At 43.1% G+C, this 23,903-nt stretch overlaps 1 protein-coding gene across 7 annotated transcripts in view; it reads right to left on the bottom strand.

Annotated features, from left to right (window-relative positions):
* trappc12 (trafficking protein particle complex subunit 12) overlaps nucleotides 1-23,903 on the bottom strand; it is a 162,645-nt gene that overhangs the window by 28,575 nt on the left and 110,167 nt on the right. For all 7 annotated transcript variants that reach the window (XM_072251157.1, XM_072251162.1, XM_072251159.1 and 4 more), the window contains one exon: nucleotides 10,334-10,432. In XM_072251157.1, the coding sequence (XP_072107258.1) occupies nucleotides 10,334-10,432 (99 nt within the window). The remainder of the gene's footprint in view (nucleotides 1-10,333; nucleotides 10,433-23,903) is intronic.

The raw sequence follows: 23,903 nt of genomic DNA, 5'->3' as shown, positions 1-23,903 counted from the left end.
GTTTATATTGCTATATTTATACTCTATTCTTGGTTGGTGCAACTGTAATGAAACCCAATTTCCCTCAGGATCAGTAAAGTATGACTACGATTATGAAATGGCAGAAGCTGATGAAGCTTCAGTGGGGAGAATAACAAATGGGATTAATGCAAGAATAGTTTAAGCAGGAATTATTACCAAGCAGGAATATTTGGCAACCATTTCCACCACTTTTGTTTAAACCAAGTATTATTACCAAGACACAATAATCTTTTAGGTTAATTGCATATGCTATTCACCAATGTTTACCATTTCTTGTTATGTATTTGGACTGTAATTCTATTTTAGAGCTTTTTCCACTCTCTTTACCTAGTCCCAACTTCATATATTTTCCACTATTCTGTTCTGCAATCCGTCTTGTAGATTTTTTCTCCTCTTCCATGCTATCTTCCACGTGCTCCTGCCCCGATCTCATTACTATATTTCCATCTGGCATAGTTTGCATTTTGTTGTTTGATTGTTTGTGGTTTTTGTATTGCTATATTTATGCTCTATTCTCGGTTGGTGCGGCTGTAACGAAACCCAATTTCCCTTGGGATCAATGAAGTATATCTATCTATAAAACTAACCCCCCCCCCACCCTGGCACTGCCAAACTTTTTATCAAGGACAGCAATCCCATCTCTATTCAGGTGCAATTCTTCCAGCCTTCTCGTCCTCGCCTGCGCCACCCACTCTGGCACACTACTCTCTCTCGTGCCACGCTCTTTGACACACTGTCTTTCACAACTCTCACTTCTTTTGAAAGCAGCTGAAAACACAAAAAATCTACAACAAATTAAGAACCAAGAAATAATGCAAGTACTGGGAACAACCGAATGAAATCTAATGCAACTTGTTCATAAAAATCATAAATACAATCCAATCTCAGAAAAATGGCAATTAACGTGATCTCTGCAAATGAATACGGTCCTTTACTATACTTTGTCTGAGCATTACCTCACAAACTTAGTGCAGTTTGTTGCTTAGGACCAGTATTTTCTAGACTCAGTGAAAATTTACCATGCAAGTTGAAAAGGCACTGGAGCGTACCCCACATTTCAGTATTTGCTCCATTGGTATAGTTCTGCAGGTCACACCTTTAAGTAAACATTCAGGCACTTTTTTGATACAGTGAGAGCTTTTGGTATGCTGGCCTTTATAAATCAGAGCATTGAGTATAGGAGTTGGGATGTAATGTTAAAATTGTACAAGGCCAGATTTGGAGTATTGTGTACAGTTCTGGTCACCGACTTACAGGAAAGATGTCAACAAAATAGAGAGAGTACAGAGAAGATTTACCAGAATGTTACCTGGGTTTCAGCACCTAAGTTACAGAGAAAGGCTGAACAAGTTGGGTCATTATTCTTTGGAGCGTAGAAGTTTGAGGGGGGACTTGATAGAGGTATTTAAAATTATGAGGGGGATAGATAGAGTTGACGTGGATAGGCTTTTTCCATTAAGAGCAGGGGAGATTCAAACAAGAGGACGTGAGTTGAGAGTTAGGGGGCAAAAGTTTAGGGGTAACACGAGGGGGAACTTCTTTACTCAGAGAATTGTAGCTGTGTGGAACAAGCTTCCAGTAGAAGTTGTAGAGGCAGGCTCAATATTGTCATTTAAAGTAAAATTGGATAGCTATATGGACAGGAAAGGAATGGAGGGTTATGGGCTGAGTGCAGGTCGGTGGGACTAGGTGAGAGTAAGCATTCGGCATGGACTAGAAGGGCTGAGATGGCCTGTTTCCATGCTGTAGTTGTTATATGGTTATGGAACTGACACTCAGACTACTATGATAAAGCAATATACTCTTTTACCAACTACACAAAATTAGTGGGTAAAAGGGGAGTGCAATCTGGTCCACAAGCAAATGATTAAACTACGTAATAAATTGTTCTCTGCGTAGTTATGAAGGTGAGCAATGCAGCAAAGTTTTGTTACAAAAATAGAGTCACTTGATTTACAGATTTTAGGTCCAATCTGTTGAAAAGTGAATTATTACTAATAAAAGAACCAAGCAAACTAGATAAGTGGATTAGGTGTAATTGACAGCTATGTCTCAGACCTGCAAGAAAGAATACGATCAATGATTGGCTCTAGGCCAGGTTGACAGATTATTCTGTGATTGGCAGTACCAATTATAGGCATTTATTGATGCTCCTCTGGCTATAGACCAATTTCATATGCAGGGAGCCTAACAAAGAAGTCAGTTGTGGATAAGTTACCAGAGGGGATTCTGAGGAACAGGATCTATCAAACAGAGACAAGTCTAATTAGATAAAGTCTAATTAGGGATAGCCAACATGCCTTTGCGCATGGGAAATCATATCTTGACAAATTTCTTGGAGTTTTTGAAGAGATAACCAAGACAACAAATGAAGGTAGGGCAGTGGACATTTTCTATGGACTTCATCAAAACCTTTGACAAGATTCTGCGTGGCAGGCGAGTCTGAAATGTTAGATCACATGAGATCCAGAGAAGGATAGTGAATTGGATTGATATTGGCTGGATGGTAGAAAGTGGGAAACAATGGTCAAAGGTTGTTTGTCAGACTGGAAGCCTTTTACAAATGATCTGCCACAGGGTTGGTGCTGGGACTTCTGTTGTTCATTATTTACATGAGCAATTTGTACAAGGCAAGGTAGTAACTTTGTGGGTAATAAAATAGGTGGTATTGAAGACCGTAATGAAGGTTATCAAAAATGATAGGAGAGGATCTTGATCAGCTAGGTATGTGGGCTGAGGATTAGCAAACTGTTTCCAATTCAGTTAGGTATGAAGTGCTGCATTTTGGAAATTTAAACAAGGACAGGACCTCATACAGTGAACAGTTGGCCCCTGGTGAGCGTGGAACAGAGGAACCTAGGTATATACCTTGACCGCCAACATCTCCAGGCTGAGATTTTACGCACTGCTGCTGGACCTCCAGTCTTCCCTTTCTCCACCACCAATCTGCAACCCTGTGTCGCTCAGGCCACATCCACCCCGACTCCATCAGCTCTTGTGTCCTTGGAGCCTCCATCTTTTTCCCACCCCGCCTTCCCTGACACCCCGACCTTCCTCCCTCCTCTGACACCACCAGCTCGCTTCCTCCCTCTAGTCACAGCTCTCATCCATGGTAAATCACACTAAACAGTGGAGGAACACAGCATCTATGGAAAAGAGTAAACTGTTGACATTTTGGGCTGAGACCCTTCTTCGAGACTGACTTTTTCCACACAGAGAGTGCTACATATATGGAATGAGCTGCCAGAGAAAGTCATCTAGACATTTGTGATCAAAAGACATTTAGATAAGTACATAGACAGGAGGGATTAAGAGGATATGGGCCAAACACAGGCAAGTAGGACAGGTCTGCATGGATGAGTTGAACTGAAAGGTCCATTTCCATGTGGTATTACTCTATGACTCCAGTTGCTGGAAGAACACAAACACGAGGAATTCTGCAGATGCTGGAAATTCAAGCAACACACAGCAAAGTTGCTGGTGAACACAGCAGGCCAGGCAGCATCTCTAGGAAGAGGTACAGTGAACGTTTCGGGCTGAGACCCTTCGTCAGGACTAACTGAAAGACGAGCTAGTAAGAGATTTGAAAGTGGGAGGGGGAGGGGGAGATCCAAAATGATAGGAGAAGACAGGAGGGGGGGGGATGGAGACAAGAGCTGGACAGTTGATTGGCAAAGGGGATATGAGAGGATGATGGAAACAACAGGAATTCTGCAGATGCTGGAAATTCAAGCAACACACATCAAAGTTGCTGGTGAACGCAGCAGGCCAGGCAGCATCTCTAGGAAGAGTTGCAGTCGACGTTTCAGGCCGAGACCCTTCGTCAGGACCTGGGTACGAGGGGGAGGTGGGGCACTAGCGGAAGTTTGAGAAGTCAATGTTCATGCCATCAGGTTGGAGGTTACCCAGACGGAATATAAGATGTTGTTCCTCCAACCTATGGCTTCATCTTTACAGTAGTATAATGCCCCACCTCCCCCTTGTACCCCATCCATTATTTATTTATATACACACATTCTTGTTTTCTCTCTCTCCTTTTTCTCCCTCTGTCCCTCTCACCATACCCCTTGCCCATCCTCTGGGTTTTCCCTTCCCTCCCCCTTTTCTTTCTCCCTGGGCCTCCTGTCCCATGATCCTCTCATTTCCCTTTTCCAATCACCTGACCAGCTCTTGGCTCCATCCCTCCCCCTCCTGTCTTCTCCTATCATTTTGGATCTCCCCCTCCCCCTCCCATCTTCAAATCCCTTACTAGTTCTTCTTTCAGTTAGTCCTGACGAAGGGTCTCGGCCCGAAACGTTGACTGTATCTCCTCCTAGAGATGCTGCCTGGCCTGCTGCATTCACCAGCAACTTTGACGTGTGTTGCTGGAAGATCTCAGTGGATCAGGCAGCATTTATGAAATGGAAAGTCAAGTTTCAGGTCAAGTTCAATCATCTGGAATGCAACAGCAGAGGAGAAATAGCCAGAGCAAATAGAGGAGCGGGAGGGTGGAGCAAAAGTCAGTGATGAAGGTCTTAAAGTGCACCCACATCATAATCACAAGAGGTTCTGCAGATACTGTAAATATTGTGGAACATGCACAGAGTGGTGGTGGAGCTCAGTAGGTCAGGCAGCATCTATGAAGAGGAATAAACAGTTGATGTTTCAGGTCGAAACCTTTTATCAGGTGCAGACATAAGAAGTTCTTCAAATGAGAGGGGGTCTCGCAGAAATCATTTACCACAGAGGGGAGCGATTTGAGATGGTCCGCATAAGTACTGTGGCTGGATATTATGCAGCAAATGGCTCATCATCTGACATTTTAAACCCTTTCAACCATGTACAATATATTAGAAGCATGATAGGATACTTTCCACTTTCCCAGAACACTGTAGCTCTAACAACACTCGAGAAGCTTGATACATCCAGTACAAATGAGCCCAACTGTCTCGTAATCCCACTCACTATCCTACAGATTTATGCCCTCATCAAGCGTTGCACCTTGGGAGCAATGTGGTTTACCTACAAAATGTTCTGTAGTTACTCACTTCCAGTCCTCCAACAGAATGTATCAAACACATAATCTGTACTATTATGAAAGCTATGAGCAGCAAGCACAAGGGCATACTACACAACTAAAGAGTTCATACATCACTAGTCATTCAATGCTGCATTGACATTTTAAAATCCCCCACCCAGCAGCACGGTGGGAGTGCCGTCATCAAATGCACTGCAGAGTTCAAGGAAGTGTCTCACCAACTCTTTATCAAGGGGAAATGGGGATAAGCCCGAAATGCTGATGTTGCCAATTACACACACATCCCAAATTAATAAAACAGGTTTTCACATAACAACCATTTTAACTTTTATTCCACTGATATTTTAGCCTTATTATTATATTACTAATTTTTTAAAAAAAGATACAAACAGACAAAGAGAGAAGAGTTAAGCGGAAGAAATGAAAACAACAAATGAGACTTAGTCAGCGTGAAGTTGAAGAGATGAGGTCATACTAGCATTTGAGCATTTGGTCACTATTAGTGTGGGATTGCAGCTGCAGTAATTTTCCATCTGACAGCATGTAACATTGTTGTGTTTTCCCCCTACTATTACCAATACCAGAAAGATGGGAAATTTGGGTATCAAGGAGAGTATTGTACAAGTCTAAACTCTGATAATTATGGAGTAGATGGCTAAGGTGATTATGAAACAGACAAAGTTCTAAGTAGTTTAAAGTAAATGTATTATCAAAGTACACACAGGTCACCATTTACAATGAGATTTGTTTTCTTGGGGGCATACATAGTAAAGCCAAGAAGCACAACAGAATCAATGAAAGACCCCACCCAACAGGATGGATAAACAATCAGTGTGCAAAAGACAACAATCTGTGCAAATGCAAAAGAAAAAAAAGCAATAAATATCAAGAACATGTAATGAAGAGTCCTTGAAAGTGAGTCCACAGATTGTGGGAACAGTTCAGTGATGGGCCATTGAAATTGAATGAAGTTATCCCTCTGGTGCAAGAGCCTGATGGTTGAGAGGTAATAATTGTTCCTAAATCTGATGGTATGGGTCCTGAGGCTCCTGTAGTTTCTTCCTGATGGCAGCAGCTAGGAGAGAGCATGACCTTTGTGGCAAATCCTTGATGATAGATGCTGCCTTCTTGCGACAGCACTTTGTGTAGATGTGCTTAATGATAAGGAGGATTTTACCCGTAATGGAATGGACCACATCTATTACTTAGTATCCACTGCAGGAGTGTGAGTATATCAAAACAAGTACATGTATGGAAAAGCAAACACGAGGAAATCTGTAGATGCTGGAATTTCAAGCAACACACATAAAAGTTGCCGGTGAATGCAGTTGGCCAGGCAGCATCTCCAGGAAGAGGTACAGTTGATGTTTCGGCAGAGACCCTTCGTCAGGACTAACTGAAAGAAGAGCTAGTAAGAGATTTGAAAGTGGGAGGGGGAGGGGGAGATCCGAAATGATAGGAGAAGACAGGAGGGGGAGGGATGGAGCCAAGAGCTGGACAGTTGATTGGCAAAAGGGATATGAGAGGATCATGGGACAGGAGGCCCAGGGAGAAAGAAAAGGGGGAGGGGGGAAACCCAGAGGATGGGCAAGGGGTATAGTGAGAGGGACAGAGGGAGAAAAAGGAGAGAGAGAGAAAAAGAATATGTGTATATAAATAAATAAATAAATAAATAACGGATGGGGGAGGAGGGGCATTAGCGGAAGTTTGAGAAGTCAATCTTTGTGCCATCAGGCTGGAGGCTACCCAGATGGAATACCTAAGATGCTGTTCCTCCAACCTGAGTGTGGCCCCATTTTTATATCAGAGGAGGCCGTGGATAGACATATCAGAATGGGAATGGGACGTGGAATTAAAATGTGTGGCCACTGGGAGATCCTGCTTTCCCTAGCGGACAGAGTGTAGGTGTTCAGCGAAATGCTCTATGTTCCAAACCTATTCTGGTATCTGTCTCCCACTTTTTCTTTGCTACATCGACGATTGCATTGGCGCTGCTTCCTGCACGCATGCTGAGCTTGTTGACTTCATTAACTTTGCCTCCAACTTTCATCCTGCCCTCAAGTTTACTTGGTCCATTTCCGACACCTCCCTCCCTTATCTTTATCTTTCTGTCTCTATCTCTGGAGACAGCTTATCTACTGATGTCTACTATAAGCCTACTGATTCTCACAGCTATCTGGACTATTCCTCTTCTCACCCTGTCTCTTGCAAAAATGCCACCCCCTTCTCGCAATTCCTCCGTCTCCACCGCATCTGCTCTCAGGATGAGGCTTTTCATTCCAGGACGAAGGAGTTGTCCTCCTTTTTTAAAGAAAGGGGCTTCCCTTCCTCCACCATCAACTCTGCTCTCAAACGCATCTCCCCCATTTCACGCACATCTGCTCTCACTTCATCCTCCCTCCACCCCACTAGGAATAGGGTTCCCCTTGTCCTCACCTACCACTCCAACAGCCTCCAGGTCCAACATATAATTCTCCCTGACTTCCGCCACCTCCAACGCGATCCCACCACCAAGCACATCTTTCCCTCTTCCCCCCTCTGCTTTCCGCAGGGATCGCTCCCTACACGACTCCCTTGTCCATTCGTCCCTCCCATCCCTCCCCACCGATCTCCCTCCTGGCACTTATCCTTGTAAGTGGAACAAGTGCTACACATGCCCTTACACTTCCTCCCTCACTATCATTCAGGGCTCCAGACAGTCCTTCCAGGTGAGGCGACACTTCACCTGTGAGTCAGCTGGGGTGATATACTGCGTCTGGTGCTCCCGTTGTGGCTTTCTATATATATTGGCAAGACCCGACGCAGACTGGGAGACCATTTCGCTGAACACCTACGCTCTGTCCACCAGAGAAAGCCGGATCTCCCAATGGCCACACATTTTAATTCCACATCCCATTCCCATTCTGATATGTCTATCCACAGCCTCCTCTACTGTAAAGATGAAGCCACACTCAGGTTGGAGGAACGACACCTTATATTTCGTCTGGATAGCCTCCAACCTGATGACATGAACATTGACTTCTCTAACTTCCGCTAATGCCCCCCCCCCCGGCCCCCGTATCCCATGGTTATTAATTAATTAATTAATTAATTTATATACACATATTCTTTTTCTCTCTCTCCTTTTTCTCCCTCTGTCCCTCTCACTATACCCCCTTGCCCATCCTCTGGGTTTCCCCCCTCCCCCTTTTCTTTCTCCCTTGACCTCCTGTCCCATGATCCTCTCATATCCCTTTTGCCAATCACCTGTCCAGCTCTTGGCTCCCCCTTTCAAATCTCTTACTAGCTCTTCTTTCAGTTAGTCCTGACGAAGGGTCTCAGCCCAAAACGTTGACTGTACCTCTTCTTAGAGATGCTGCCTGGCCTGCAGTGTTCATCAGCAACTTATATGTGTGTTGCATGTATGGAAAAGTGGGGGTTAGTAAGTTTGCTGATGACACAAAGGTTGGGGGTGTTTGGATAGTCTGGAGGGTTGTCAGAGGTTACAGTGGGACATCAATAGGATGCAGAACTAGGCTGAGAAGTGGCAGATGGACTTCAACCCAGGTAAGTGTGAAGTGGTTTATTTTGGCAGGTCCAATTTGAAGACACAATATAATATTAATGGTAAGACTCTTGGCAGTGTGGAGGATTTGAGAGATCTTGGGGTCTGTGTCCCACTCAAAGCTGCAGTTTGACAGTGCTGTTAAGAAATCATATGGTGTGTTGGGATTGAGTTCAAGAGCTGTGAAGTAATGTTACAGTTATATAAGACCTCGGTCAGACCCCGCTTGGAGTACTGTGTGCAGTTCTGATCACCTCACTACAGGAAGGATGTGGATACTATAGAGAGAGTGCAGAGGAGATTTACAAAGATATTACCTGGATTGGAAGGCATACCTTATGAGAATAAGTTGAGTGAACTTGGCCTTTTTCCCTTGGAGTGATGGTGACCTAATAGAGGTCTACAAGATAATGAGGGGCATTGATCGTGCGAATAGCCAGAGGCTTTTTCCCTAGCGCTGAAACAGCTAACTTGACAGGGTATAGTTTTAAGGTGCTTGGAAATGGGTACCGAGGGGATGTCAGGGGCAAGTTTTTCCATACAGAGAGTGGTGGGTGTGTGGAATGCACTATGGGTGGCAGTGGTGGAAACGGATACCAAAGGGTCTTTTAAGAGCCTCTTAGATGGGTACATAGAGCTTAGAAAAATAGAGGGCTATGCACTAGTGAAATTCTAGGCAAGTTCTAGCATAGGTTATATGGTCAGCACAACATCGTGGGCTGATGGGCCTGTAATGTGCTGTAGATCTCTATGTTCTATGAGTCACTTACAACCAGGTGATTGGCTATAACATCAAAGCTACAGCTGGAAACTTTACAAAGTTGTCTCAGAAAAGAATCAATAGTAATAACTCTGCAGAGTAAACATTGCAGAAGATGGTTCTAAGTCTGACTCAGAGAGGAGCTCACACCTTGAAGCTGAGTGGGTAAATATCTGAAAAGTCTTAATCAGTGTTGGAAGCTGCGAAGTTAACTAAAAGAGTTGTGTAACTAAAAGTTTTTTTTTCTGGTACATAGTGAATCATTAGGTTGTTTGAACTGATCATGATTAATAAAGAAATACAGCTAATAGGAAAACTCATTGGTTTGTCATGTGCTGCATCTAATCTGATTAACAGTACTGTCCCAAAGTCTTAAGCACATATATATAGCTGGGGTGCCAAAGCCTTCTGTACAGTACTGTATTTGTCCATTTGGAGCACAGAGTGAGGTTGTAAATCTGGTGGGAGCAAAAAATGTTGGGAATAGCAAGGTGGTGCACAGTGGGAGGGGTGAGGGACAGGTGGCAGAGGAGGAGTGCCAGAGGTGGGGGGGGGGGGGTGGCACAGGTGCAGACACACCCAACCCTGAGACACCAGGCAAGGCCATTTGATTCCAAACAATTGATTCATTGATCATTACAGAATGTCTCTCTGGTGCTTCCCGGCCCCCTCCCCTCTCTCTTTCCCTTTTCCCAATCATGATTCCCCTCTCAATGTCCTCTTCCCACTATCAGTCCACAATCACAAAACTTGTTTTTCTTTTGTTATGTACATGTGCCTAAGACTTTTGCACAGTTCTGTAGTTGGCAACATAGGATTCATTCTCATTGCATTGTTTGAAAACATGAAAACCATGATTTTTGACCCTCCAAGTCAATACTACATAAGTTCAGCCAATACATTGTAAAACTCATTAAATTAGGGTCAAATGATAATGTCTAAAGGGTAAGACATTGAACGAAATACATTTGAGTTATCATAGTGATCATACCTGCAAAAGAAGCCTTCCTATCCCACTTAAAAGCTGTGGTTCTTGTTCTGGTTGGTACTGAATGACTGAATGATACATGTCAACTGCAAGCACATAGTCCTAGGAAGAAGTGAGAGAGGAGTAAATAGCTAGCTCATTTCAGCAAACTCAATTTTTTTTCGTTTTTTCTATTTGCAGTTTGTCGGTCTTACGTGCAGTTTTTCATTGATTTTATTGCGTTTCTTTGTATTTACTGAGAATACCAGCAAGAAAATGAATCTTAGGATAGTATATAGTGACATACATGTACTTTGATAATAAATTTATTTTGAATTTTTAGGTTGTGACCTAAAATGTCAATCATGCCTTTGCCTCCACAGATGTTGTTTGACCTGCCGAGGTCCTCCAGTATATTTTTCTTGCTACAAACTGCGGCAGCTGCAGTCTCTCATGTTATGACTCATTGCACATAACACCCAAAGTGACTGCAGATACTCAGTACTCAGGTTATAGCATGGCAGCTGGCCAAATGAATACGATACAGAATCACGTCTGGCAGCAGTGTTAGCTTCAAGAGTTACCCCACTGATTCCAAGCAACTTCAGTTTCACAGGGGCTCCTTACTAGAACAATAGGTAAAATGTTACCTTACTGTTGAGGGAAAGCATCACCTCTGGAGGACCAATGTCAGCAAGTAAATGAAAAACAAATTGTCATTACTGTGAATTTAGAATAAAAAGAGAAAATGCTGGACAGAATCTAAGAAAAAGAGGAACAGAATTACTGTTTAAAGATTCCATCAGTACTGAGAAAGTGGGAAAATAAGTTTGTTTCAAGTTACAAAATGAGTAGGGTAGGAATAGAGATGGAATTATACAGGATAAAAAGGGGCTTTTCAACAACATGTCCATGCCAATTATTTTGCCCAAATACACTAATCCCATTTGCCCACATTGGGTCTATTTACTTCACTTATTCAAATACATGTTTCATTGTACCTGATTCCACTAGCAGCTATCAATGCCTGTGCAAACAATCTTCTTAAATGTACATAAATCCTATCCCTTACTGGTTATGTTTCTTGGCTTGCTTTCCCAGTCCACCTTCGGCAACTCCACCATCAGACACAAAACTGGTTTTGGTCCTGTGGTTTTCACCCTCAAACTGTATTTTGAATTCTATCATATTGTGGTTACTACATCTTAGGGGATGTTTAGCCACAGGATCTCTTATTAATCCTTATTACTTATGACCTACTTTAAAATAGCCATGTTCCTTGGGAGTTCTGTACAATCTACTCTAAGAACCAATCTTTAACTTGTTCCATGAATTCCATAATATCCTCACCACTTTGGTTTGTCCAATCAATAGGAAAGGAAAGGTACGTTGCATCCAGAGTTTCTCCGGTTAGCAGATGATTTCCCTCCACGCCTTCGTGACGTAGTGGGGAACCGCGTACGAGGCAAGTTACAGCAGTGGTTTGCCATTGCCTTCTGCCAGGTGAGTTTCCAAAGAGATCACCAGCTCGTAACCCAGCACGGATGGAAAGCTAGATTCGAACTCGGGACCTTTCGCCCCAAAGTCTGACACTGATGCCACTACGCCACCAGCCGGGTCTGTAGATTAAAATCTCCCATGCAAGTTGCAGTTCCTTTCAAACATGCCCTAGATATTTCTCCATTTATGTCCCAATTTATCAAGAGGTCATATTTTAGGGTTCTATCTACTTTGCCCAACCACATCTTTATTACACCACTATCTTGATTTCAAGTCAAACCATGTTTGCACTACTATCTACTGTCCATATATCATACTCGACAATGCACTGATACTTTCTTTGATTGATAACACCTTCCCACTTCCTTTCCCTTAACGACACTTTTGATCTGCAGAAAGTTAATGGAGCTGAAGTTGTTCAATACAAAAATAAATTCATCGGTGAATGAGAAGAGGAGAACTGATTGGGCCTTTTAAAAGGAGGAAGCAGACAGTCTTCAGACCATCCTGGTCTGGAATGAAGCTGTCGAGGGACTTAATATCCAGGCTTTAGATGGTTGTGGCCTGGAAACTGTTGAAGAGGTGGAGGGCCTTAGGGCTGTCATGTCTTTAAAGAGGAAGGAACTGGACAAAAGAAAAAACATGAGTTACAGTTGGAGGAAATAATCTCAGTGGGACAAGAATGAATCTGCCCAGCAAAAAAAAAATGTTTGTGGATCTTGAGGAAGAGGTAGAAGTGAGCTGAGAAAAATTTATTGACTATAAGGCTGGAGGAACTTGGAGGATCACCTGTGTAAATGAGCTCAATGACTGTCTGGCATACAATGACTGTAATAGTGGAGGAGTCCTGATCCAAAGGACAGTAGAGAAAAGTCTGAAGCTGATGCTGGGCCACTGCAGAAGGCCACAATCACAGACCACAACAGTTCAACCCTCTAAAAAAAAAAAATCAGGTCTCATAACATTCTCAGGGTTGACTTTAGAGTGTGCTCTGCTGTAAATAAGGGGGTAGTTTATACTATCTATGGGGACATAGTCCTAAGGGGGTGTTGAGATGATCAATATCAAGCAGTCAGGTTTCATGTTCAGTAGCAGCTCTAACCTGCATTTCACAGAACAACACACAAAATGCTGGAGGAACTTAGCAGGCCAGGCAGCACCTATGGAAAAAAGTAGTCTAATTTTCTGGCCAAGACCCTTCCTGGCCCCAAACGTCGACTGTACTTTTTTTCCCATAGATGTTGCCTGGCCTGCTGAGGTCCTCCAGCATTTTGTGTGTGTTGCTTGGATTTCCAGCATCTGCAGATTTTCTCTTGTTTGTGGTTTCACAGGACAACACTGTCCTTTTGTATGTTGCCAATCTTACTGCTCTTATTAACTTATTAATATGATGGGGTCTCTAAATATTGCAATCACACGGGCAACCCTTATCTAGTTCTAAAAGAGATAACCCTTTTAACCTTTCTATTTCTCCATGTTCTCTGCAACTTAAAACTTAAAACAACTTAAAGCTAAGATGCTGGACCTCCAGGGTAGTAACTTCTGGACTGCTACCCGTACCATGCGCCAGTGAGGATAGAAACAAGATGATCTGGCAGATAAATGCATGGCTGAGAAGCTGGTGCAGGGGGAAGGGCTTCAGGTTCTTTGATTATTAGGATCTCTTCTGGGGGCGGTATGACCTGTACAAAAGGGGGGGGGGGGGTTCCACCTGAACCTGAATGGGACCAATATTCTCACGGGTAAGTTTGTTGGAGCTGTTGGGGAAGGTTTAAGCTAATTTGGCAGAGAGATGGAAACCAGAGTGAAGGGACTCAGGATAAGATGGATGGTAACAAAGCAAAGATAGCATGCAGTCAGAATATCAGGAAGGTCAGACAGATGATAGGACAAAATTGTAGCCAGCAGGGTGAGTATCAGTGCATTAGGGATACAGAATCAAAAACTCGAAGTGTTATATCTCAATGCACAAAGTACAAGAAATAAGGTGGATGCACTTTTACAGATTGTTTGGTATGAGGTTGTGGCCGTCACTGAATCGTGGCTGTAGGATGGTTGTAGTTGGGAGCTGAATGTCCCAGGTTACATGTTATATCAGAGGGATAGGAAGGTAGGCAGAGGGGGTGGTGTGGCTCTACTGGTAAAGAATGGCATCAAATCAGTAGAAAGATGTGACATAGGATTGCAAGATGTTGAATCCTTGTGGGTTGAGTCAAGAAACTGCAAGGGTAAAAGCACTCTGATGGCAGTTATATACAGGCCTTCAAAGAGTAACTGGGATGTGGACTATAGAATACAATGGGAAATAGAAAAAGCATGTCAAAAGGGCAATGTTATGATAGTTAAGGGAGATTTTAACATGCAAGTAGATTGGGAAAATCAGGTTGGTAATGGATCTCGAGAGAGGGAGTTTGTTGAATGCCTACAAGATGGCTTTTAGAGCAGCTTGTTGTTGAGCCTACTAGCGGATCAGCTATTCTGGATTGGGTGTTATGTAATGAACCAGAAGCGATTAGAGAGCTTAAGGTAAAGGAACCCTTTGAAGACAGTGATCACTATATGATTGAGTTTAACTTGGAATTTGATAGGGAGAAAGTAAAGTCTGATGTAGCAGTATTTCAGTGGAGTAAAGGAAATTACAGTGGTATCAGAGGAGTTGGCCAAAGTAAATTGGAAGGAGATGCTGGCAGAGATGACAACAGAGCAGTAATTGCTTCAATTTCTGGGAAAAATGAGGAAGGTTCAGGATAGGTGTATTCCAAAAACAAAGAAGGGGCTGAGAAGAGCAAGAAGGGGGCATGAGAAGGCCTTGGCAAGTAGGCAAGTAGGGTAAAGGAAAACCCCAAGGCATTCTTCAATTATGTGAAGAGAAAAAGGATGACAGGAGTGAAGGTAGGACCGATTAGAGATAAAGGTGAGAAGATGTGCCTGGAGGCTGTGGAAGTGAGCGAAGTCCTCAATGAATACTTCCCTTCGGTATTCACCAATAAGAGGGAACTTGATGATGGTGAGGACAATATGACTGAGGTTGATGTTCTGGATCATGTTGATATTAAGGGAGAGGTGGTGCTGGAGTTGTTAAAATACATTAGGACGGATAAGTCCCCGGGGCCTGACGGAATATTCCCCAGGCTGCTCCACGAGGTGAGGGAAGAGATTGCTGAGCCTCTGGCTAGGATCTTTATGTCCTCGTTGTCCACGGGAATAGTACCGGAGGACTGGAGGGAAGCGAATGTTGTCCCCTTGTTCAAAAAAGGTAGTAGGGATAGTCCGGGTAATTATAGACCAGTGAGCCTTACGCCCGTGGTGGGAAAGCTGTTGGAAAAGATTCTTAGAGATAGGATCTATGGGCATTTCGAGAATCATGGTCTGATCAGGGACAGTCAGCATGGCTTTGTGAAGGGCAAATCGTGTCTAACAAGCCTGATAGGGTTCTTTGAGGAGGTGACCAGGCATATAGATGAGGGTAGTGCAGTGGATGTGATCTATATGAATTTTAGTAAGGCATTTGACAAGGTTCCACATGGCAGGCTTATTCAGAAAGTCAGAAGGCATGGGATCCAGGGAAGTTTGGCCAGGTGGATTCAGAATTGGCTTGCCTGCAGAAGGCAGAGGGTCATGGTGGAAGGAGTACATTCAGATTGGAGGGTTGTGACTAGTGGTGTCCCACAAGGATCTGTTCTGGGACCTCTACTTTTCGTGATTTTTATTAACGACCTGGATGTGGGGATAGATGGGTGGGTTGGCAAGTTTGCAGATGACATAAAGGTTGGTGGTGTTGCAGATAGTGTAGAGGATTGCCAAAGATTGCAGAGAGACATTGATAGGATGCAGAAGTGGGCTGAGAAGTGGCAGATGGAGTTCAACCCGGAGAAATGTGAGGTGGTACACTTTGGAAAGACAAACTCGAAGGCAGAGTACAAAGTAAATGGCAGGATATTTGGTAGTGTGGAGGAGCAGAGGGATCTGGGTATATGTCCACAGATCCCTGAAAGTTGCCTCACAGGTAGATAGGGTAGTTAAGAAAGCTTATGGGGTGTTAGCTTTCATAAGTCGAGGAATAGAGTTTAAGAGTGGCGATGTAATGATGCAGCTCTATAAAACTCTGGTTAGGCCACACTTGGAGTACTGTGTCCAGTTCTGGTCGCCTCACTATAGGAAGGATGTGGAAGCATTGGAAAGGGTACAGAGGAGATTTACCAGGATGCTGCCTGGTTTAGAGCATATGCATTATGATCAGAGATTAAGGGAGCTAGGGCTTTACTCTTTGGAGAGGAGGAGGATGAGAGGAGACATGATAGAGGTGTACAAGATAATAAGAGGAACAGATAGTGTGGATCGCCAGCGGCTCTTCCCCAGGGCACCACTGCTCAATACAAGAGGACATGGCTTTACGGTAAGGGGTGGGAAGTTCAAGGGAGATATTAGAGTAAGGTTTTTTACTCAGAGAGTGGTTGGTGCGTGGAATGCACTGCCTGAGTCAGTGGTGAAGGCAGATACACTCGTGAAGTTTAAGACACTACTAGACAGGTATATGAAGGAATTTAAGGTGGGGGGTTATATGGGAGGCAGGGTTTGAGGGTCGGCACAACTTTGTGGGCCAAAGGGCCTGTAATGAACTGTACTATTCTATGTTCTATGTTCTAAATAAATACTCAAATAGTAAAACAGTAAAACTGTGGCTGACAAGGGAAGTCAAAGCTAATGTAAAGACAAAAGAGAGGTCACACAACAAAGCAAAAATTACTGGGAAGAAAGTGGATTGGGAAGCTTTTAAAAACCTACAGAAAGCAACTAAAAGAATCATTAAGAGGGAAAAGATGAAATATAATAGCAAGCTAGCAAACAGTATCAAGATGGATAGAAAAAGCCTTTTCAAATATATGAAAAATAAAAGAGAGGACAGGGAGGATGTAGAACTGCTAGAAAATGAGGTTGGAGAAATAATAACTGGGGACAAGAAGATGGCAGATGAACTAAGAGTACAGTGCTTTCCATCAGTCTTCACTGTAGAAGACACTAAAAGTGTGCCAGGTTTCAAAGGGTGTGAGGGAAGAGAAGTGAGTGCAGTTACTATTATGAGGGAGAAGACGCTCAAAAAGCTGAAAGACCTAAACGTACATAAGTCACCCGGACCAGATGAGCTGCACCCTGGGGTTCTGAAAGAGATAGCAGTAGAGATTGTGGAGCCATTAGCAATGATCTTTCAAGAAACATCGGACTCTGGCATGGTTCCGGAGGACTGGAAAATTGTAAATATCACTCCACTCTTAAAGAAAGGAGGGAGGCAGCAGAAAGGAAATTATAGACCGGTTAGCCTGACCTCAGTAGCTGGGAAGACGTTGGAGTTAATTGTTAAGGATGAAGTTATGGAGTACTTGGTGACACAGACACAATAGGACGAAGTCACCATGGCTTCCTTAAGGGAAAATCTTGCCTGACTAACTTGTTGGAATTCTTAAAGAGATAACAAGTGGGATAGATAAAGGGGATGCAGAGGACGTTGTATATTTGGATTTTCAGAAGGCCTTTGACAAGGTGCCACACATAAGGCTGCTTACTAAGTTAAGAGCTCATTGTATTACAGGAAAGTTACTGGCATGGTTACAGCATTGGCTGATTGGTAGGAGGCAGTGAGTGGGAGTAAAAGGATCCTTTTCTGGTTGGCTGCCAGTAACTGGTAGTGTTCCACACGAGTTGGTCTTGGGACCACTTCTTTTTATGCTGTATATCAATGACTTAGTTGCTGGAATAGATGGCTTTGTTGCAAAGTTTGCAGATGATATGAAGATTGGTGAAGGGGCAGGTAGTGTTGAGGAAACAGGTAGGCTGCAGAAGGAATTAGACAGATTACGAGAATGGGCAAGGAAGTGGCAAATGAAATACAATGTTGGAAAATGCATGATCATGCACTTTGGTAGAAGTAATCAATGTGCAAATTATTTTCTAAAATTCAAAAATCTGAGATGCAAAGGGACTTGGGAGTCCTTGTGCAGAACACCCAAAAGGTTAACTTGCAGGTTGAGTCAGTGGTGAAGAAGGCAAAGGCAACGTTAGCATTCATTTCAGAGGTAGAATAGAAGAGCAGGGATGTGATGCTGAGGCTTTATAAGGCACTGTTCAGGCCTCATCTTGAGTATTGTGAACAGTTTTGAGCTCCTTATTGAAGAAAAGATGTGCTGGCATTGGAGAGAGCTCAGAAGAGGTTCACAAGGATGATTCCAGGAATGAAAGCCCTGTCATATGATGAACGTTTGATAGTTCTGGGCCTGTACTCATGGCTTTTAAAGAATGAGGGGGGAATTTAATTGAAACCTTTGGAATGTTGAAATGCCTAGACAAGTAGATGTGGAAAGGATGTTTCCCATGGTGGGGGAGTCAAGGACAAGAGGGCACAGCCTAGGGATAGAGGGGTGTTCATTTAAAACAGAGATGTGGAGAAATTTCTTTAGCCAGAGGGTGGTGGAATTTTGGAACTTGTTACCACAGGCAGCTGTGGAGGCCAGATCGTTGTATGTATTTAAGGTGGAGATTGATAGATTCTTGTTTGGCCATGGCATCAAAGGTTACAGGGAGAAGGCCGAGAAATGGAGCTGAGGAGGGAAAAAAGGATCAGCCATGATTGAATGGTGGAGCAGACTCGTTGGCCAAATGGTCCAATTCTGCTCCCATGTCTTATGGTCTAATCATGTCCTCACTTTGCAATGGCATAGGTAGGAAAAGGGAAGAGGTCCTGAAAGGAGAATATAGAGAGTTAGGAAGGGAGTTGAGAAAAAGGACCGCAAAGGTAGTAATCTCGGCTGTGCCACGCGGCAGTGAGAGTAGGAATGCAATGAGGTGGAAGATAAATGCGTGGCTGAGGGATTGGAGCAGGGGGCAGGGATTCAAGTTTTTGGATCATTGGGACCTCTTTTGGCACAGCTGTGACCTGTACAAAAAGGACAGGTTACACTTGAATCCTAGGGGGACCAATATCCTGGCGGGGAGATTTGCGAGGGCTACTGAGGTGACTTTAAACTAGAATGGTTGGGGGGTGGGAATCAAATTAAAGAGACTAAGAGAGAGGAGGTTAGTTCACAACAGGGGGATGGGAACAGTGCAGAGAGACAGAGGGGTGTGAAATGAGGGTAGAAGCAAAAAGCAGTAAGGTGAAAAGTAAAAGTGGCAGGCCGGCAAATCCAGGGCAAAAATCAAAAAGGGCCACTTTTCAACATAATTGTATAAGGTCTAAGAGTGTTGTAAAAGCGAGCCTGAAGGCTTTGTGTGTCAATGCAAGGAGCATTTGTAACAAGGTGGATGAATTAAAAGTGCAGATTGTTATTAATGAATATGATATAGTTGGGATCACAGAGACATGGCTCCAGGGTGACCAAGGATGGGAGCTCAACATTCAGGGATATTCAATATTCAGGAGGGATAGACATGAAAGAAAAGGAGGTGGGGTAACATTGCCAGTTAGATAGATAGACAGATGGATACATAGATAGATATACTTTATTAATCCCGAGGGAAATTTGGTTTCGTTACAGCCGCACCAACCAAGAATAGAGCATTAATATAGCAATACAAAAACCACAAACAAGAGCGGAGATTAACGCAACAGAACAAGAGAGGAGATTAACGGAATAGAAAGGAAGGACATTAGCTGGGAGGATGTGGAATCGATATGAGTAGAGCTGCATAACACTAAGGGGCAGAAAACACTGGTGGGAGTTGTGTACAGGCCACCTAACAGTAGTAGTGAGGTTGGGGATGGTATTAAACAGGAAGTTAGAAATGCGTGCAATAAAGGAACAGCAGTTATAATGGGTGACTTCAATCTACATATAGATTGGGTGAACTAAACTCGTAAGGGTACTGAGGAAGAGGATTTCTTGGAATGTATGTGGGATGGTTTTTTGAACCAACATGTTAAAGAACCAACTAGAGAGCAGGCTATTCTAGACTGGGTATTGAGCAATGAGGAAGGGTTAATTAGCAATCTTGTCGTGAGAGGCCCCTTGGGTACAGTGACCATATTATGGTGGAATTCTTCATTAAGATGGAGAGTGACATGGTTAATTCAGAAACAAAGGTTCTGAACTTAAAGAAGGGTAACTTTGAAGGTATGAGAAGTGAATTAGCTAAGACAGACTGGCAAATGACACTTGAAGGGTTGACGGTGGATATTCAATGGCAAGCATTTAAATATCGCATGGATGAACTACAACAATTGTTCATCCCAGTTTGGCAAAAGAATAAATCAGGGAAGGTAGTGCACCCGTGGCTGACAAGGGAAATTAGGGATAGTATCAATTCCAAAGAAGAAACATACAAATTAGCCAGAAAAAGTGGCTCACCTGAGGACTGGGAGAAATTCGGAGTCCAGCAGAGGAGGACAAAGGGCTTAATTAGGAAAGGGAAAAAAGATTATGAGAGAAAACTGGCAGTGAACATAAAAACTGACTGTAAAAGCTTTTATAGATATATGAAAAGAAAAAGATTGGTTAAGACAAATGTAGGTCCCCTACAGACAGAAACAGGTGAATTGATTATGGGGAGCAAGGACATGGCAGACCAATTGAATAAATACTTTGGTTCTGTCTTCACTAAGGAGGACATAAATAATCTCCCAGAAATAGTAGGGGACAGAGGGTCCAGTGAGATGGAGGAACTGAGGGAAATACATGTTAGTAGGAAAGTGGTGTTAGGTAAATTGAAGGGATTAAAGGCAGATAAATCTCCAGGGCCAGATGGTCTGCATCCCAGAGTGCTTAAGGAAGTAGCCCAAGAAATAGTGGATGCATTAGTGATAATTTTTCAAAACTCTTTAGATTCTGGACTAGTTCCTGAGAATTGGAGGGTGGCTAATGTAACCCCGCTGTTTTAAAAAGGAGGGAGAGAGAAACCGAGGAATTATAGACCGGTTAGCCTAATATCGGTGGTGGGGAAAATGCTAGAGTCAGTTATCAAAGATGTGATAACAGCACATTTGGAAAGCGGTGAAATCATCGGACAAAGACATCATGGACTTGTGAAAGGAAAATCATGTCTGACGAATCTCATAGAATTTTTGAGGATGTAACTAGTAGAGTGGATAGGGGAGAACCAGTGGATGTGGTATATTTGGATTTTCAAAAGGCTTTTGACAAGGTCCCACACAGGAGATTAGTGTGCAAACTTAAAGCACATGGTATTGGGGGTATGGTATTGATGTGGATAGAGAATTGGTTGGCAGACAGGAAGCAAAGGGAATAAACGGGAACTTTTCAGAATGGCAGGCAGTGACTAGAGGGGTACCGCAAGGCTCAGTGCTGGGACCCCAGTTGTTTACAATATATATTAATGACTTAGATGAGGGAATTAAATGCAGCATCTCCAAGTTTGCGGATGACACGAAGCTGGGCGGCAGTGTTAGCTGTGAGGAGGATGCTAAGAGGATGCAGGGTGACTTGGATAGGTTAGGTGAGTGGGCAAATTCATGGCAGATGCAATTTAATGTGGATAAATGTGAAGTTATCCACTTTGGTGGCAAAAACAGGAAAAGTTTATTATCTGAATGGTGGCCGATTAGGAAAAGGGGAGGTGCAACGAGACCTGGGTGTCATTATACACCAGTCATTGAAAGTGGGCATGCAGGTACAGCAGGTGGTGAAAAAGGCGAATGGTATGCTGGCATTCATAGCAAGAGGATTTGAGTACAGGAGCAGGGAGGTACTACTGCAGTTGTACAAGGCCTTGGTGAGACCACACCTGGAGTACTGTGTGCAGTTTTGGTCCCCTAATCTGAGGAAAGACATCCTTGCCATAGAGGGAGTACAAAGAAGGTTCACCAGATTGATTCCTGGGATGGCAGGACTTTCATATGATGAAAGACTGGATTGACTAGGCTTATACTCGTTGGAATTTAGAAGATTGGGGGGGGATCTTATTGAAACATATAAAATCCTAAAGGGATTAGACAGGCTAGATGCAGGAAGATTGTTCCCGATGTTGGGGAAGTCCAGAACGAGGGGTCACAGTTTGAGGATAAAGGGGAAGCCTTTTAGGACCGAGATTAGGAAAAACTTCTTCACACAGAGAGTGGTGAATCTGTGGAATTCTCTGCCACAGGAAACAGTTGAGGCCAGTTCATTGGCTATATTTAGAGGGAGTTAGATATGGCCCTTGTGGCTAAAGGGATCAGGGGGTATGGAGGGAAGGCCGGTACAGGGTTCTGAGTTGGATGATCAGTCATGATCATACTGAATGGCGGTGCAGGCTCGAAGGGCCGAATGGCCTACTCCTGCACTTATTTTCTATGTTTCTGTGTTTCTTATGAAGGATCTTTGAAGTGAAATGTTGATACTGTTTGTTATTCCATTGATTTCTTACATGCTGAATGTTTCTCCCATTTTCTGTTCTAATTATTGCCAAGTGAGTCTCATCTGATAGCAGGACCCACGAGCTTTCGTCATTTTGTTGACGATCTGAGAGTAGGTTTGATGCAGTAGCAATTTGTCAGTCTATATTTGTCTTGCTTTCCACTGAGAGAATATGGTCAAGCTATTTTTTCCCCCTTGTTGGTTTGATGGACACATTACAGCTGAAACAAGTTGGTTGCATACATGGTTAACTATGCTGTAGTTGAGCACTACTGCCAGGATGATTTTTTTTTGGCCTCAGTAACATTTTCTATAAACAACACATTCAACCATTTGTTACTATCAAATGGAGTGAATTAAGTTGCATGAATACAGTCTGCTTTGGCAGAAACTTGAAGAGAAAAGGCATGCCATTTCCTACATTGCCATGCATGTGTTGTGGTTTTGCTAAATTGGTAGCTTAATTTTGGATATGCTTGATATTGCTCAATCAATGCTCACTTACACTCCTGTTGAACCAGAGTTGGTTCGATGGCTTAACGATGATGGTAAAGGGAATGAAAATCAAAAATAAAGCAAACGGCAGAAATTTGAAATAAAGGAATAAAATGCTAGAAACACCCAACACATCAGGTAGATCCATAGAAAGAAAAGCCATTGATATTTCTGGTTTAAGGTCCTTTATCATGACCTTAAGAAGAGAAATATGAAATATTAACTCTACTTCTCCTGCTAAATACTTCGCCTTAACTGCTGAGCATTTCCAGCATTTTGTTTTTATAGTAGAAAAAAAAGCATGTTTCAGGTCATGAGATTATAGATAAAGAAGACTACAATTTGGTTGATATGTCACTACCCTTATAGATGCCATGGTTTAAATAGCTATATCCAGTATTAATTGAACTCACTTGGCATTGGGTGTAATATTACAGACTCTGTGTGTTGGTCTTTTCTGCATAGATGGCAGATTGGTGAGCACATATCAGCTTGAAAAAGGATCTAGTGCTTCCCCAGTGTATATAATGAATAAACTCTTTGTGTTTCCAGCTGGGTACAGGTACCAATTATAATCGATATTTCAATGACAAACTCTGACAACTTTTTCAGGATCAATGCCTGGACATGTCTAGTCTTGGTACTTATAACCCATATTCCATTCCTCCTGATTGATTAGTCCTCATCCAATCAGGATTCCTATCTCCCACCATGCTTACAATCAAATTCCAGTTCTTTCTTAGAGAGAGACCTTCGTCTATGTTAAAATTTTTTTTCCTCTAGTTTTATTTCAATAGCTTTCTTTACCAGGTGGTTCCAAAGGCTATTGGCACAGTACAGTAGTTTTGTGTCGCAGTCAATCCTATGGCCATTGCGAATGCAGTTTTCTGCTACCGCCGACTTCTCTGGGTAATCCAAATGGATACACCTCCTGTGCTCCTTGATGTGGACTTGCACCGTCTGGCCAATACACGCTGCTCTGCATTCACAGGGAATCCTGTAAGTGCCAGCCGACTTGAGTCCCAGGTCATTTTTGATTTGCATAAGCTGTGACTTGAGTTTCCTTACGGGTTTGTGGATGGTATTAATCTGGCATTTCTTTGGGATCCTGGCGATCCTACCAGAAACCATGGAAATATAGGGAAGACTGGTGTGGAAAGTTACGCTTCACAAATCTATTAGAGCTTATTAGAGAGATAACAAAATGGTAGATGAGGGTAAGGCAGTGCAGGTTGTCTGTCTGGACTTTAGCAAGC

The sequence above is a fragment of the Mobula birostris genome, chromosome 2 (genome assembly GCF_030028105.1).
Source record: "Mobula birostris isolate sMobBir1 chromosome 2, sMobBir1.hap1, whole genome shotgun sequence".
Classification (NCBI taxonomy): Eukaryota; Metazoa; Chordata; class Chondrichthyes; order Myliobatiformes; family Myliobatidae; genus Mobula; species Mobula birostris.
Note: the sequence above shows the minus strand (reverse complement) of the source record. Positions and strands in the feature narration are given on the sequence as shown.